We start from the raw sequence: 17,402 nt of genomic DNA on the forward strand, positions 1-17,402 counted from the left end.
TTTAAAACAAAATTCTCCATTACCCACAATAAACAATGAGAAGAATAAGAAAAATGTCACATGTGAACTCAAAGCACGTGCACTTTTTTGTTACATTCTAACTCAATGAATTAAAGGAGGAGTCATACGCCAAAGTAAAAGTTAAAACAATTTATGAACTAAAACTAACTAATGAGGAGGGAGAGACATGATCTAAGGCTTTTAAAGCCCAAGGAGTACACCAGGCCCTGGTGCACCCAATCAGCCTAAATCAATGACCCCAACCACCAGGCTCCTGCAGGACAGGGCAAGTGATAGCAACAGTAATAGTGTTTTGAATTAATGTGTCTTGTAGGGGAACACATTAAAGTATGTGGAAGCCAATCAAATGTTTGCATTAGAATCAGTGTTGGGGGTAACTCATTACAAAAGTAACATATTACATGTAATATATTACTTTTAGCAGTAACTCAGTGATACAACTTATTACTTATAGGATTTAAGTAATATTATACCAGTTACTTTGTCAAGTAACTCAAGTTACAAATTGAGTTACATTTTATTAAATCAAAGCGCATATTTAAAACAGATACAATCATTTCCTAATCAAACTGTGTTTATGCACCCCCCCCCCCCCCACTATGACAATAACAAAGGAAAATAATAAAATTTAGAATTTTGGATTGTTTACACTGACTTCAAGGCGGTTTAAATTATTTTTCGGGATGGTTTCGGGCAATGTCATTCTGCTGCTGTTGTTTTGGTGAAAGTAATGCAAAAGTAGTGTAATAAGTAACAAGTTACTCTACACAGAAAGTAATATTGTAAAGTAACTTATTACTTTCAAATTAAAGTAACTAGTAATATGCAGTATATTAGATTTTGAAAGTAACTTGCCCAACACTGATTAGAATAGATCCAGGTTCCCATGAACAACCAGTGTATGTAGCTAGCATATTGATCCGTTTTCTATGTTCAGATTACCAATAGTTCAAGCAGAAGTCAGCCAGGTGATGGTTTACTCTGTTTCAACCATTGTTTCAACGGGAGAGTTGACTTGGACTCGAGAACAAAAACACCTCACAGAGCATACGACAGAAAATTGCACCATAAATGCATGCTAACACAGAATAAACACAGCCTCTCCTACCTGGATGTAGCCTTGCTGCTGCAGAGCAGAGTGGACACAACCTGGCACCTGTGCAGGGACTGACAGAGATCCGTTGGAGTTGGTCAGTCTCCATTTCCCGTTCAGACTCAGTTGGCGTTTCTCTGAGGAAAGGGCACTTCCTGATAACACCACGCTACAACACGCGAACAGAAAACACACAAACATCTTTCCTGGCAGAGCCATAGTTAGTTAGTGCGATGTTGTAGGCAAGTAAAACCAAGAGGATTTTCTTTAAAACAATCTAGGGTTTCCATCGTGTTTGTTTACTGCCGAACGGTTCTTCCTTGTCATGTGACCGTCTGGGTGGCAGTGAGTCAGCTGATCAAAGTTCTTGCACGTGGACGAGCATGGGAGTCTGGGCACCTTCCACCCCGCTTTTTGTCATGGGGGCGTAAACCCCGGACCCAGAATTAACACCGGATGGCAATGCGCCTAACAACGTCTTTGTTGCCGTTAGCTTGACGCGGTGATGTTACCTAAACTAGAGTCTGATCAAAACAAAGCTAGCGTTACATAAAACAAAACGTTTATGCAATATGGTATCTCCGCCACCACCGCCTGACACACCGGTCAAAACGGTGAAAGAGGATTCTGATACTTGGGTCAAATTGTCAAGTTAACGTGAAAGTTGACGAGCTAGAAACGCTGCCATCCGGTCTAGGGCGGGCTCTAGGCGGGAACCAGTAGGGTGACAAAATCAATTGTGGGCGGGAGCCAGGCTCTTTCTCGCCGAGAAGAGCCTGGTGACGCGAGGTTAGGAAAGTTAAGAAGAATTGCGTCATACCTGACCGACTTTCAAATGAATTTAAAATTGAATATGAAAATTACTGCTTCATTTAAAAAAAGTTGTAGTATTTATGTAGCCTATTAAATTCTTAATTTACAATAATCATATTGTATTCTATTTTTCTTCTTGCATGTTCAATCTATGCTGTTCTGTACAATTCAAAGCTAGCTATTGTGCAAAACATCTATATAGGTCTTACTGTATATCATAGAGGAAAATATTTATTCTGAATGATTTATAAATTGTCCTCAATAGTAGCCCTTTATTTTCATTTTTATTGGAAAGTGTCATATCAGGAGCCCAAATGTCTCACTTCCTCCACTATTATATTGCACCCATTGGAATAATTAGTTTTACTTTCAGAAAGCAAACATTTATACGTGGCATCTACTCAAAACTCTAAAACACCCAAATGTATGAAATGTCAGCTTCTCAGAAAAGAAGCCTACTACTTTTGGCATTTTACCCTTTTTTAAATATACAATTTCCATGCGATTTCATTTGGGACACAGGCTGGGATTTATGGTCGGACCATACAGGCATCAGCTTAATGTATTATCACCAAGGCCAGTCCTATTGTGAGGAAACTGTATGCTACTGTGCTTCAGATTTTTGTTTAAATTATTTTATTTTTGCACTGTACTTTCAACTCAATTAGGATTGAATGAAAGGAAGCCAATTTTCTTCTTCTTCTGGAGGCCTCAACAAAACAAAATGACAGCTCACAAATAAGCAATTTATGGCAAGCATGAATTCAAAGCATGTTTACACAAGAATGAAATCCACATATATGAGAACAGGTCAATTCTTCTTATACAAGACTGGCTGGTGATTTCAAAGGTTTAAAAATTATATATTATGCATAGAGGCCTTGGACTTCAACTGCTAATTTTTCATATTCAACATAACTCCAAAAAGGAGGGGAAAAATAATCACCATCAAAACAGGAAATAACTAAAATCAGCAGTCTAGTTTGTTTGAATGATTTAAGTAATTTTATTGAGGGAAAACTAAAAGGAGACAGAGCCACGAGTTGATTATCAACCTCTGCTTTGCATCAATATTTCAGGGCTACAAGAAGACAGTGTTTGAGTGGGCATTAAACTAATAGCTCTTCTACTAACTTCTAAATAACAAAAAGAAAATGATAGAAAGCCTTTGAGGGGGACCAAGTTTTCCAACTGCCTAGCCTTACAATCCACTCAATTTGCAGAAACATCAGATATAAGAGCCTACCTTTATTAACATGCATAAAATACAACATTGAAGTTCTTATACTTTTGTATCCTTAACATTGATATACTGTATACTGCTGTGCTTCTTTGTACACACACTTGACTGTGGAATAAAATACATTTCCCCCCCCCTCAGGTAATAGGTTTCTAATACTAATGATTAGAAGAGCATACTGACATCACACCAGTCCAGGGGGCGAACACAGGAGCCAAGACGCAGCTTCCCACAGCTTTCCTAGATTTAACATGTTCTCCGTTTCCATTCTGCAACTTGCTCACATAACCGCTGTCCCAATTAAGACAGATGTGGATTTTGCTAGTAGGATTTTTTTTTAAATATATATGTTTTTATATATATATATATAATTTAGGGCAGAAATTAAAGACGAAAATGATCCATGAATGCTCTGAGAAACCCGGCCCAGAGGAAACGTATGGTCGGTCCCGCATGGGATGACGTGCAGGCTAGAGTTGGCTGGGTGTCAGGAGAGCAGTTGGATGGGCGTCTACAATGCGTGTGCAGAATAATGAGTAACGTCATCAATTCTGTCAGCGCAGGGCAAGCCCAGCCTTCTTACTGGTGCATGCTCAAACAGAGAGTTCAGAACCATGGCGATTAAACTCCGTACAAAACTGCAGCCGAAAAAACTTCACTGAAAACTGGCACATGTCCGAACTAGAAAAAACACTATCTTCTTATGAGCGCACGGGTGAAAAAGGAGGGAGAGGGGGTCAAACGGCCTGATTAACAAGAACAAAAAATGAGAAGAAAAAAGAAACCCGAAAATTTTAAGTTGGATCCAGCGACAACTTCTTCCACCAGCTCTCCAAAGGATGCCATCACATTGCGTATTTTTGTGTCCATTCTTTTGCTATTCTGCTGTATCTGTAAGAGGAAGAAAGGGGAAAATAGTCACTCAAGGAAAGTTCAACCTACTGATGAAGCACACCAGCTTCTTGGCAAAGAAGCTTCAGGATCCACTTAAAAACAGTCATACATTCCCCTCTGTGCGTCCAAGATTGATGTGATTTGCTACAGCGCATGCACACTGCGTTTAGTGAAAGGTGCAAGCTAGCTTAGCATCACCACAAATGTGTTCGCAGCAAAATGCTAGAGTAGAGCAAGCTAATTTGACCAAAAGTTGAGTGTATTCCTGTAACAGTGTTGTAGTCAAGTCATTATATCGAGTCCGAGTCGAGTCTAAACTCCCAGTGTGTTCCAGTGTGTTCCAGTGTTCCAGTGTTTGAATCAGAGTCACCAAAGAAGAGTCTGAGTCCCCATTACCTGAGTCTGAGTCAGCGTCCCAATTACTGAACATGAGCATGAATCCGCATGTAGGTGGAACGCACATGCCTGCCCTTGCACAAAATTGAATAATGTCACGGTATTAAAGCTGCATTCAGCGATGTTTTTGTGTAAAAATAAGTGTTAACTCATTGAGTGCCAGCCACTTTTGGAGAACGGACGCTCCCAGTGCCAGAGTTTCAGAGCGTTTTCAGTGATTTCTCGAGGCCCACAGAATATTGTGTGATATTACTATGTAAACACCGAACACGCACAAAGAACGAGGAGACTCTCTTCTATCATCAGCAAAAAAAAGTTTATTGATATCATTTTCCGTTCTTTAGTTATGAGCCGGAGAAGATAGGTTGTTTTGAGCAAAAAGAGACGTTTCAAATTAGAAGCTGAGATAATTAGCCTTTTGTGAAATGAAGCATTTCAAGCACATGACTGACTCTGAAGCTAATATTTTCTGATGTGGTCACACCTCAAAAATAATTTCCTTCAATAAAACAGTGAAAACAAAGGAATTTTGTTTGGCAAAATAATATTTTTTAGCTGCAACCAGCAGCGCTGGCTAGGGATGGGCATTTCTAGCAAAAACACTATTCGAAATTCGCTGGCCAAATTCGAATTTAATTCGAAATTCGAAAATAAAAATAAAAATGTAAAAAAAATTAAAAATGTAATTTTTTTTCTTCTTGTGAGTGAAATGTTGCATTGTCTCCCCTGATTCTAAGTCTACGGCTTTATTAATTAATATAAAAAGCTTCTGCTGTGGATTTTTAGCTCAAACAAGCATTGCACCACTGAAGTAAAGAACATGTTACATGACATTGACATTTTCGAAAATAAAAAACAGTTTTGACAATCATGAGTGGTTCATTAAATATTTAGTAGGCTCAGGTCTGAGTGCCAAAGGGGTGCCAAAGTCACCCCCTCTCCCTCTTCATGGGATTTCATCCGCCATTCATTTTTCCATAAACCTTGCTTAAAATGCTTATAAAAATTGTTTTACTTGCTCAAACCAAGCGATTTGACTATACTTAGAATCAGGGGAGACAATGCAACATTTCACTCAAATTTTTTTTTTTTTTTTTTTTTTTTTCGAATTTCGAATTTCAATAATAAAAGTCGACCTTGATAATAACGATTATTCGAAAATTCGAAATTCGATGCCCATCCCTAGCGCTGGCCCCTGCGTGCGCTGCTGGTTGCAGCTTCTTGCTGGTCTTGATTTACTGCTGGTGGGCATCAGATATTCTAGCTTGCGTTTGCCAATCCTGTCCTGCTGTCTGGGTCTGTCTGGGTCAGTGTTGTATGCTGCCCTGCGTGCCCCACCCCGCTCAACTGCAAACCCCACCTCCGTGGGAGTGTCTCTGGTGGCTCTCTGCTGTGTTTGCTCTGTACTGAAAAGTGCGCTACATCCAGCTTTTTTACAGCGTTCCGCGTGTATTTGTCACCGGCTCCCATGCTTCCAGTTGAGAATAATAACAACTCCACAACTAATCATGCGGATGGGCTATCGCAGCGGACACGGAGAGGCTCAATTGTGGCAGCAGATTGGCTGCTGCAGGCACAGCTAACGTTATGCTTCATGCATATCGATGCATACGGATGCGATTTCCGTTTCCCCATGACTTCTTCTGTTTTTTCCTCGCCTTTCTGTAATCTGGAGAGCACTGTCGCCACCTAATGGGTCTGTAAAATAGCTTTTACACATTCAACATCCACCATACTTTCACAGGAGATGGATCTGGCTTTGATCCACGTCCCACCGTCAAAAAACGCAATTGACGACTTTAGTCGTCATTGGCACTGAACGTTACTATTTGAATTGACGACTATAGTCGTCATTGGCACTCAATGAGTTAAATGGCTCTATATTCTGACAGAAATCACTGAAATAGAGTGTTTGGTCAGTAACTTGGAACCCCCAACCCCCCACTGTCCTCTATCTCTCTCCTGTAGTCCTGCAGGCAGGGCGGACATATCTCTGCAACTGTAACTCGTAGAGTCTCACGGATAGCGGCGATGGATTCGGGGGGTGAAAAAATACATTTATTGTCCTTATACGCATCGCGATTCGACCTCCCGTTACCCAGAAAATGTCAATTTTTATCTGATTATATAAAAATTGGCGCCGACCTCAAACTATCCAATCAGAGAAATGTTTGCATTTTCTGGGAAACGGAAGGGCGGATCGCGATGCCTATAAAGGAGGACTATATGTATTTTTTCACCCCGAATCCAACGTCCACCCTGCCTGCAGTACTACAGGAGAGAGATAGAGGACAGTGGGGGTTCCAAGTTACTGATCAAACACTCCATTTCAGTTATTTCTGTCAGAATATAGAGCCATTTAACACTTATTTTAACACAAAAACATAGCTGAATGCAGCTTTAATATAGCTATCAATCAATCATCATCATCATCTTCAAACGTTATTGGGTTGCAGAGTTCCAGCTATCAATAATTTAGGCCAAATTATTAGGGACTATTACAAAAAACAAAAACAATCAATCAACAAGTCCCTGTCTCCAACTTCTGAGTGTGAATGCATGAATGCAAGTCATCAATACTCAAGTCCAAGTCCAAGTCGCGAGTCCTGAAAATCAGTCCAGGACTCAGTCTGAGTCCAGACTCGAGTACTACAATACTGTCCTGTAACTAACACATCAGACTACAATACTGTCCTGTAACTGTAACACATCAGACTACAATACTGTCCTGTAACTCTAACACATCAGATTACAATACTGTCCTGTAACTGTAACACATCGGACTACAATACTGTCCTGTAACTGTAACACATCAGACTCCTCGTCATGCTGACTGTATGGAGACAAAGTGAAGTTGGGTAGGACCCACTTCGCAAGAGAAACAAGCTCATTCATGCTGCCAACAGAGAGCAACCAACGGCTGTTTAGTTTCAACATTCCCATGCACAGAGGATTCTGATCTGATCCTAACCTGCTTGCTCAACTGATGCTTTTGGGTCGGCGCATTTACACATTGCAATTGCATAATGTACTCAGATTATAAGAACACAGTTAAGATGTAGGAAGACTAGAGTAGACGTTTCTAGCAGATCTTCATCCACTGCCAAGGTGTATGGAGAAAGGAAAGGTCTCAAGAGGCCACAAACTCCAGCAACACTTGAAGTATAAAGAACTGTAATTAGACCAACGCGTCTCGGCGACAACCTGAAACGCGTTGGTCTAATTCACTTATTCCCAAAGTGGGGTAGGTGTACCCCCGGGGGTTACATTGGGGTACGCCAAAAAAAAGCTGTAGTACCTTCAGGAGGTAGAGGGGAAACACAGCAGGTGGGATGCTTGAGGCGGTGTTTGGATCAATAATTTACTATCACAGAACCACTGGTCTAATTAAAGTTGTTCTTTATACTACAAGTGTTGCTGCAGTTTCTGACTTAGTGAAACACAGTTACTCTTACCACAGTATTAAACACGGTCTCATATCTAAGTTATTGTCGCATAACTTATGGCAAGCAGTACTTAGTCGACTAATCGATTAGTTCAACAACAGATTTGATAATGAAATCAAATCATCATTTTAGTCATTTAGTAAAAATACCAAATATTTGCTGGTTACAGCTTCACGGATGCTACATTTTTTCTTTTCTCCATTTTAAAAATCACGAATCACAGTGTCACTTTGGGATTGGGTACCTGTGATGGGCATTTGTAGAGCCATATGATTTCGGCAAAACTGAAAAAATGGGACGGAATCATGGAATTTGGTAATAAAAATGGTATAAACTGTAAAACAATCATTTTAGCTGAAATTTATACTAGTAGGCCTAATTATAAAAATCAAAAGTAGACTTAATTATTCTAGTAACCAAAATGATTTTTTTTTTTTTTTTTTAATAATTGGGGGTGGGGGGGGGGGGGAGTCTGATTTCATGTGGCCCCAGCATTTGTTATCATTTTTGACATTTTATAGACTAAATGATTAATTTTGGCACAAGGGATAGTAACATCTTGTCCTGTGTATTAAGGAATAATAAAATTTCAATTCAATAATTAATATAATCGTGAGTTGCAGCCCTAGTACTTATTACTACTATTGCGACCTTATTTATTTTACCTGTATTAGAAGTAACCTACTATTGCGGAAATAAAAAGTATTAGAGTAGCTGGTGTCTGAACATTTTATACAGATATATTATACTCTTAATATTGCCTTAACTGGTTTATTGTTGGTGACTGGTACTCAATTGTAGGGTATCAAACAACTCAACCAAGGCCTCAATAGAGAGGTCCAGGGATGACGTATTTTTGTAGGCTGAATGCGGAAGTCCCGAACTTCCTGGTTCTACACTGCTTCTGTCTATGGGATTTTTGAATGGGTTTTTGGCGTGATGCTTCAAATAATGTCTGTGGGCAACGCAAGTTTAATCAAACGCGAACCAAGGTTCAGCGGGATAATCTTCACACATGAGGACCACTTTCATGAGTTTTGTAGCGTAAATGCGAGCCCTAGAAGTAAAAAGCTCGTGCTAAGCTAATCCAGAACTACACACTGTCGCATAGGCTTCACGTCACGTCAGCACTAACCTGGACTGTTGTTGGATGTGTGCACTGATTACCTCGGGCTGAACGGGGCTGAACCAGGTGAGGGAAAGAGAATTTCCGTGTTCGTCGTTTGAAGTGGTGACGTTATTGACGTATATATCCACATCGACTCAAAAGTGTAGTCTCATTTAGCCGTTTGCTAGCTAGCCGCCCGTTTAACGGCATGTAAAAGCTTCAAAACTCATAAAAGTGGTCTTCATGTGTGAAGATGATGTTACTAAACACTGGTTCGCGTTTGATTAAGCCAGCGTTGCCCAGAGAGATTATTAGAAGCATCGCGCCAAAAACCCATTCAAAACTCCCATAGGCGAAAACTGTTTAGAACCAGGGGCGTTAGCATCGATGATTTCCGGACTCGTTACTGGACCTCTCTATTGGCAATGTTTGGCATATGGCCGATATCAGGGTTACGCTGTAAATGTAAACTTATCCAGATATTAGTATAATCACCTCAGTCAATCATCTAAAAAAATGTTATCAGTCCCACACGGCAGCCACACATTTTGGTGAACCAGGTCCAAAGCCCAAAACTTACATTTCAGACTGCAGAAGGACATTGGGGAGGCAGCAACAAGCGCCTCTTGTTATGTCAAGGTGACCAAGAGCATCACAAACACATTGATCAAATCCATACCACGAGCCAACCCTTGGCCTTACCCTAAAGCATGGCATACTTCTCGGTCCACTCCCGAGCTAGTTTATTATACCTGACAGAGTGAAACTGGGTTACACACCAGATTCCGGCTGGAGTTCACATGAGTTTTCATTCAACATAGGGTAGGTATTCTTTTGCACAATTTTGAAACAATGGTTCAAATTGTTTATTAAAAACATCATCATGCAATATATACTTACTTCTGGGTATCTGTTTTATAGATTCGTGCGATCTCTGGCACTAGCGGGTCGTCTGGGTTTGGGTCACATAGCAGTGAGCAGATGGACAGGAGAACTGCAAGAAAACAGGAAACAGTTTGATCCTGTTTATTTGTTTTTCAAATGAGTTACCAGGAAGTGCCTTTATTGTCTTCTGTGTTTTTAGCCTTATCTGTATTCTGTACATGTAAACTCTAACCCAGTTTCTGGGATACGTAGAAACCGAGATCGGATGTTTGATATTTCCACCAGTATCGTCCAAGTCAGTTGTCTACAGAGATGTTCACCATAGTTTCAACAACTAAGGGATAGACACTATTGGTAAATGTAATCATGTAATTTCAGACTCTGCCAGTGACGTCCAATCGTTGATTATTTGATGTCAATAGTCAATGAGTGTAATTTTTGTCACATACAAGAAAAGATATCCAGTAAGGTGTTGTTCTGCGACTATCCATACCTTTAGAAATAGTTAGTGCAGGAGACCACTGTGATCTCAGGATATCCAGACAGATGCTGCCGTTACTGTTGATATTTGGGTGGTAAATTCTTGTTGTAAATGCAACCTGAAAAGGAAAAACAACATGCAGTGAGGACAAAGGAAATCATGTTCGATCAGGTCAGGCTTTGTGATTGCTGACATAGGGAGGTCAAAGCCAAGGCGGGCTCAATAGCCACTCCTGGAATAACAAGCTTTACACCAAGGGGAACAGCATAGCAAATAATCTTCTAGAATAGATATGAATCTGTCTCATGTACAATCCATCAATGTTGCCAGTAAATTTAAATTTCCCATGCACATAAGAGTCCTGTGTGTATAGATACTGTAGCTGGCTTGTTAGATGAAATAAGGCTAGATAAAACACATGAATGGCTACACCTATGAAAGAGAGAAAGCAAGCAGAAAGAGAAAAAGAAACAAAGAAAGAATGAAAGAGAAAATGTAAGGAAGAAGAAAAGAAAGATACAGAAAAATACAGTTTAATTCAGCCATTTCCCAAAAGTATGAAGTCGAGAAAAACAATATAAAAAGGGCAAACCACATTTTGTGTGTGAGCGAGCATCCTGGCTCACCTTGGGTGGTTTGAAAGGGTAGTCTGTTGGAAAATGAATTGTCAAGAAGAAGACGCCTCCCTGATATGGACTGTCGCTCTGAAAGGGAGAAAGACAAACACATTTCACAAAATAATAATTACCAGAACTAATGATTGTATCAAATTTCAACCTTCTGAATAAATCTGAAGCATCCAGCAACACAATCTTAAATGTGCTGTAAGCGGTATTAAAATAACATAAAAATAAAGTGTTCAATAGCTCTACTTTCCAACAGCCATCACTGATAAGGGATCCCCATCCCAATCAGGAGAGAGCATTGGGCAATTTTACACTCTATATGAGTGATGGCTGTCAGAATGTAGAGCTATTTAACACTTAAATGTATTTTAACCAAAACATACGTATCACTTACAGCACCTTTAATGCAAAAATCAACATGATGCAGCTTAAAAAACACAAGAGCAATGATTAAAAAACGTCTACTTACAGGTCCCATGATTGTGGCTTGCCATTGAAACACTGCCGAGAACAGAGAACATGAGAGTTAGCAATCAGGTAAGGAAGCTAACTGAACCGACAAGAAAGCCACAGATGTGCTGATTGACAGGAACTATGCTTGTACTTCTGACAAGACCGACAAGCTGATAATGGCTCCGTCTTTGCAACATCTAGGTGACACCATTTCCTTTCACACCGCAATGTTTTTCTCAGGAGCCATCTCTGTCTGTCTGGTTGTTTGTCTGACATTTCAAGTCACCGTTGCTCTGATCGCCTCTAAAATTTGCCAAAACACTTTTCAGGAGTCTGGAATGAATCTGGTGCATTTCTTTTAATCCGCCCACAGAGGGCATTACAGCAATATTTTAAGTTTTTAGGCCTTCACACACAGAGCCATTGTGACATCATCAGCATCCCTTCCCTGCTTCCCACTTAAATCGAGTGACATCACTGATGACATCACAATTGCTTGAGTGACATCAGTGAATACATCATCACTGATGGAGAAGACTTGAATCCAGAAGGAGGTGGTAATGTAACAAAGGATGCCAACTGCCATAAAACACCACAGAAGAATAAGATCATCACTGATGATATCATCACTGATGACATCACAATTGCTCGAATGACATCACTCTATCAGCCTACTCTTAAGTTTCTTAATCTTTCTTTTGTCCTTACTCCGGTGGCCAGGCGGCTTTCTTGTGTACAGGGCCTGGGGACCATCTTCAAACATTGTCGTCATTGGTCACATGACAATCTTCTGCATGTTTTTAGTGGGGGTCCATACAAATGTTGTATGGGGAGAACATGCAAACTCCACACAGAAAGACCCTTTTGACGAGATAGCCCACCTGGGCAGTAGGCACTGAAGACATGGGGGAACACACCCTCAGCGCCCACAGCGCCCCAGGCGGGAATCGAACCCAGGACCTTCTAGCTGTGAGGTGCATTATCTCCAGAGTCCCCACCCTAGAATCGTGTGAGATTTCTAGTCTCTTTAATTTGTTGCCATGGTGGTCAGGAAACACAATGTTTTGTTTCTATGTCAATCGTTCTATTGGTAATATATGGAAAAAGACATGCACATCCAAAAAGCACTACTAGGGTGGGTGCTGGATCAAAAATACATTACAAAGTGGAGAAAATAAGTTTTTATATTGAGTGACGTTTTGAGCCAGAGCTCTTCCTCTTCATCAGAAAGTGTCAGAGGAAGAGCTCCAGTTCGAAACATCACGCAATAAAATAAAACTCTAAATGGGAGCTCCTTGGTGTGCGAATCGTTCTATTGGTCCCCACATCTTGCATCACTTTGGGACTGTCTGATATTTAGGTGGGGGGTTAAAAAAAAAGGGGAGGGGGGGGGGGGCATTTTGATTTTATTTTGAGTACTGGGGAGGGCAAGGTAATTTATTTTGTGATAGAAGTGGAGGGCATGTAAAGTTTTTTTCTTTTCTGTTTTGCATTAATTTGCATTGTGTTTCGTTATGTAGCCTATCCACCCACCCACACGCAAATCTTTTATTCCTATTTGGTCAAACCTCTGTGTGCTGCTGGCTGTAGCTGAGGAGACACTTGCCTGTAGCTACTCTGGAGGACAATAGCCTACCCATACGGAACTCCCGTCAGCTCCTTTCTCATGCATATTCACAGAGGTGTAGCGCTGTTTGTTTTGCCAGAGCGCACCTATGATATACGATGATACGAGCAAACGTGCACATGCGCTTAAGTTGTGGCTCGTTTCAAAAGTTATGTAACCACGGTGGCAATTTTACTAACTGACCACACGACCAAATTATGATGTGATGATGACCCGCTGCCTGCACATAGCCTACAACACCCGCACATACAACATTCCTTTCTGCGCATATATAGGCCTTTGAAGAATATTGTTCTCATAATTTTGTGTAGGATAAATAGAAGGCTTGCAGTGGAGGAGCTCTTCTGATTGACATTAAATGGATTAAAATGCCACTATATGATAGGTGATAATCAGGTTCAGTAGAGCCGCCGCGCATCTCATTAAATTATAATTAGCCTATAACAGGAACCAAATCAATATCTGCCATGCATATGGCTATATTTTCTATCACTGAAATCACTGAAATGTTGCTGCCCTTGCTAAGTATATTATGAGGAATAGCCTACAATTTCAATCCAATGGCCCTCACCAATGGCCTTCGTACCAGATATGACCGTCAGTTTGAAAGTTTACATTGCTGCTTTATTTTATTTCAAAGTTGTGTATGAAATTATAAAAGGGTGAACTTGTGGGTGGGGGAGGGCATATCTTTTTTTTTTTTTTACAGGTGCAGGGAGAGGGCAGAGAAAATAATATAAATGTCAGGGAGGGCAGTTGATTTCTTTTTAATTATGTATCATATTTTACCCCACCCCACATAAATATCGGACAGTCCCTTACTATTCAGATATTAAGACTTGATAATAACAACAATGTTTATTTTATTTCACATTTTATCTTCAAGTGGTGGTAGTTTTTGTGTTCTGCTGCTGACATTGCACTTTAGTTATTACGGTAAACATTTCTAAAGATATAGAGGATCAAGTCACTAGGTTTTGTTCTGTCTTTTCATATTGTTACCCACTACACTTCCAAATGCACCAAAATGCATTTTCATTTTGTGTCATCAATAATTTTGTTAAGGGCAGGTGCCTCCAAATGGTGCAAGTCACATTTTGGAAGGCGAGCCCTCTGCTTGCATGTATTCAGTTATTATATGTTTGAAGTGTGAACAGGACTGAGACACCTACAGTCATCGCCCACCGGGCCTGCTGAGCACTGTGCCGGAGGGTCACGAGCCAGGTCGGTAAGCTCCTGTAATGAAAAGAGGTTTGGAACAATAAGCCATTAGATTGCATCAATCTGCAGAGACAAAACAATCTGAAATCAATGCACAAGACCGAGTACCACTTAACATCCTGGCACAGAGTTAGACCCTGATACGGAGCCTGGTAGTACAGAGAGGCAAAGTGAGACACCCAGGGAAATGAGAGATGCTAACGTTACATTATAGTAAGCTTTGTTTATTTCACGAAACCTCCTGCCAGGTTTACCATCTCCCTGCTTCTTGTTGCCAGATTGGGCTGTTTTCCGCCGATTGGGCTGTTTTGGGTTCGTTCCATTGTGCGGGGGAAATGGGCTTGGGTGAGTTTGTTTGGGCAGTTGTGTGTACATTTTGGTGGTTTTTGAACAGTATTTGGGCTACAAAACCATTAGCTGTATCTGGCAACACTGTCCATGTTCAGTTGTGCGTCAGGCAGCTCAGGGGCAGGAGGCCACCTCGTTATCGGCTCCATGGTTGACGGCAAGATGAGACCTGAGCGGCTACTACTGCTTCTGCTGTTATTTTTAGCTCTCCAGCTATTTTAGAGTGAGGTGGGGGCAACGCCCAACCCTGGGCCTGTGTCACATACTAGTTCACGTTTAGTTAATGGATTTCCTGCAGAAGGTTCTAGTTAGCAACACACTACACGACTTCAAGCCATGTTGTGAGTGCAGGAGGCATTGTTCTACTTTGATATACAATACAAGATACTTCGTGGGATGTGTCCTCCTTGGATGTGCACAGACTCAACAAATAAAGCATACCAAGGAAATGTATCATGAATACAGGATAGACCGCTCAGGCAGTTTCAGTTTCAGATATGAGTCATGGCTTCTGGTAACACTAATCGAGGTCATGACACGACACATACAATGTTTTAATGGATTGCACATGGACATTTATGAACCAGATACCATCTATGTTACGTGACGCTCAAGTGACGTGTTGTTGCCATCGCCCGACAGCATTCCGGTGTCATCTGTTCATGTAAGCCAAGGTATGAAATGTTGGGCAATTTGTGTGGCCTCTTCTATCGTCAACCCACTTCCCTGTCCTCGGTTAACATAAAGTAACGCTAGCTGGCTAGCGTTTGCAATCCGTGTGTGCCAGACAGCGCCAACATTGAAACTCGCTCACTCAAGAGACACGCCAAATGTTTACGTCAGGATGACTGCGGGCTAACACACTTCCATGAACATGGTACAACGTAGCTACACCACAGCTGTTAGCTAAACGAGGTTACATAGGGAGGCTAGCGCGGCGAGCTAAGCTAACTTACCTTGTTGATCCTTTTCAGCGCCATCCTCTCTCGATGTTCTCTTCTCTCGGAGTGTTTTTAGATCCAGGTAATGGGGGGCAACCGTGATGTGCCAGGATGCTTAGCTCTTTATTGACAACTGACGTGAAGTCAGCTCGACGGCCTTTCGTCTCAAGCTAGCGCAAATGTTCGCTAGCTGGCTAGCAAGCTAAACTACTACGTATGCGCGGAGGTGCTAACAATGCTAGCTCTCTTATCCAGCTTATATTCGCCGCAAGACTACGTTACCCGACGGTTTGATAGCCTGGACTTTCTTCGTAGTTGGTACGCTTTATATCAGGTCACTTGTATCCCTTTTTGTGGCTGAATAAGTGCGTGTTTCAGTTAAGGAAGACAGGCAACAAAGATCCTCTTCCTCTGCTTTCTGTCGATACTGTGTGTAGAGAACTAGCGTTAGCTGCTGATGTCTACGCGTTATTTTAAGGCGGTCCTTCTGGCTGTGAGTGACAGGCAGGATGTGATGGCAGATTGGTTACAAGATTGGTTAAAAAACACGTGAAGACATTTTCGGCCTATTTTCGTCTAAAATAGGACGAAAAAGAAGTCATGTTCTAGTTTAAAAAAAACATCTGGTTAGAAGAATGTATAAATTTGACTCGCCAAGAGTCGCCATGTCAGCATATCTTTTATACAGTGTCATTCATAATCATGATTCATTATATACACACACGCACAGTATATGTATACACACACACACACACACACACACACACACACACACACACACACACACACACACACACACACACACACACACACATCCAAATATACATAGTATTAATTAATACACAGGACAAGATGTTACTATCCTTTGTGCCAAAATCCGAGGAAAAACACATTTAGAAGCCCAATCCAGAATAAAACAAGCTAACAGGCTAACAAACTAATAAACAAGACACAAATCACCAGTTACCTACCCTAGCCAACAGCAGTATGAAGCATGTCATTGGGGTTTTCAAGTGGGCACCTTCCTTCACCGACGTTTCGTTAAGTTAGGCCCATGACACCTCAAGAAGGCTTAACAGTGTAATCCAGCGTCCTGGAAACACCCCCCTCCATGCTACCACCGCACAACTGCATATTACCTCACTATCTAAGCCTAGCTATCCAGGTCGGTTCGGTATGACATTCCTGACTACACCACCACTGTCAATGATTCAGCCCTGTTGATGCGGACCGTCATACATACATACATAATTCTTTCATTCATTCATAATATATTTATATACCGTAAACAAAAAAGTTAATTACCGAGAGAGACAGGCAAAACGCTTATGAACAGACACTTTTAATTTTTTTATTTATTTTTTGCCAGTCCGACAAAAATGACATGGCATGGGAGCTGAGTTCTGCTTTACTATACATAGAAACAGTAGGACAATGGAATTAAAATCAATCATAACTAAAATACCATTTCAGTTTCTCTATTGGCAAACATATTTACTTGTATGATTTGGTAAATATTTTAACATAATTGCTTTACATAATTTTCTTTTACAATATCTGTTTTACAATATCTGTACAGTTGTACAATTCAGATATGCAGTTCATTTTTGTCTCTCAATTCAAATCCATACCCATTTACCGGTATCCATCAATTTACTCAGTCCCTCCAGGAAATTGTGATTTCGCTATCGCAATAATGAATGCAAATTCAACCAATATCCCCCATTTTGTGGGGGGTTTCAATTTGTCAAAATTCCAGCAATTTCTCAGCAAAAACGGCAACACAGGTTCCTCAAATCAAATCGCCAG

The 17,402-nt window shown here is 40.8% G+C and overlaps 2 protein-coding genes across 2 annotated transcripts in view; both read right to left on the bottom strand.

The window, feature by feature from the left end:
* manba (mannosidase, beta A, lysosomal) overlaps nucleotides 1–1,403 on the bottom strand; it is a 34,715-nt gene extending 33,312 nt beyond the window's left edge. The window contains exon 1 of the mRNA XM_083634231.1: nucleotides 1,130–1,403. Coding sequence (XP_083490357.1) covers nucleotides 1,130–1,333 — 204 coding nt within the window. The 5' untranslated portion in view covers nucleotides 1,334–1,403. The remainder of the gene's footprint in view (nucleotides 1–1,129) is intronic.
* Nucleotides 1,404–3,162: 1,759 nt separating this feature from the next.
* On the bottom strand, nucleotides 3,163–16,014 carry LOC310772630 (ubiquitin-conjugating enzyme E2 D3-like). The gene is made up of 7 exons (XM_083632477.1): nucleotides 15,609–16,014; nucleotides 14,256–14,319; nucleotides 11,473–11,504; nucleotides 11,004–11,081; nucleotides 10,390–10,495; nucleotides 9,912–10,005; nucleotides 3,163–4,058 (listed from the first exon to the last, which is right to left on the bottom strand). The coding sequence occupies exons 1-7, from the start codon at nucleotides 15,630–15,632 to the stop codon at nucleotides 4,013–4,015; spliced, it is 444 nt and encodes a 147-aa protein (XP_083488603.1). The 5' UTR covers nucleotides 15,633–16,014; the 3' UTR covers nucleotides 3,163–4,012.
* Between the last annotated feature and the right edge of the window lie 1,388 nt (nucleotides 16,015–17,402).

This window comes from Poromitra crassiceps (genome assembly GCF_964638095.1).
Source record: "Poromitra crassiceps genome assembly, chromosome: 3".
Classification (NCBI taxonomy): Eukaryota; Metazoa; Chordata; class Actinopteri; order Beryciformes; family Melamphaidae; genus Poromitra; species Poromitra crassiceps.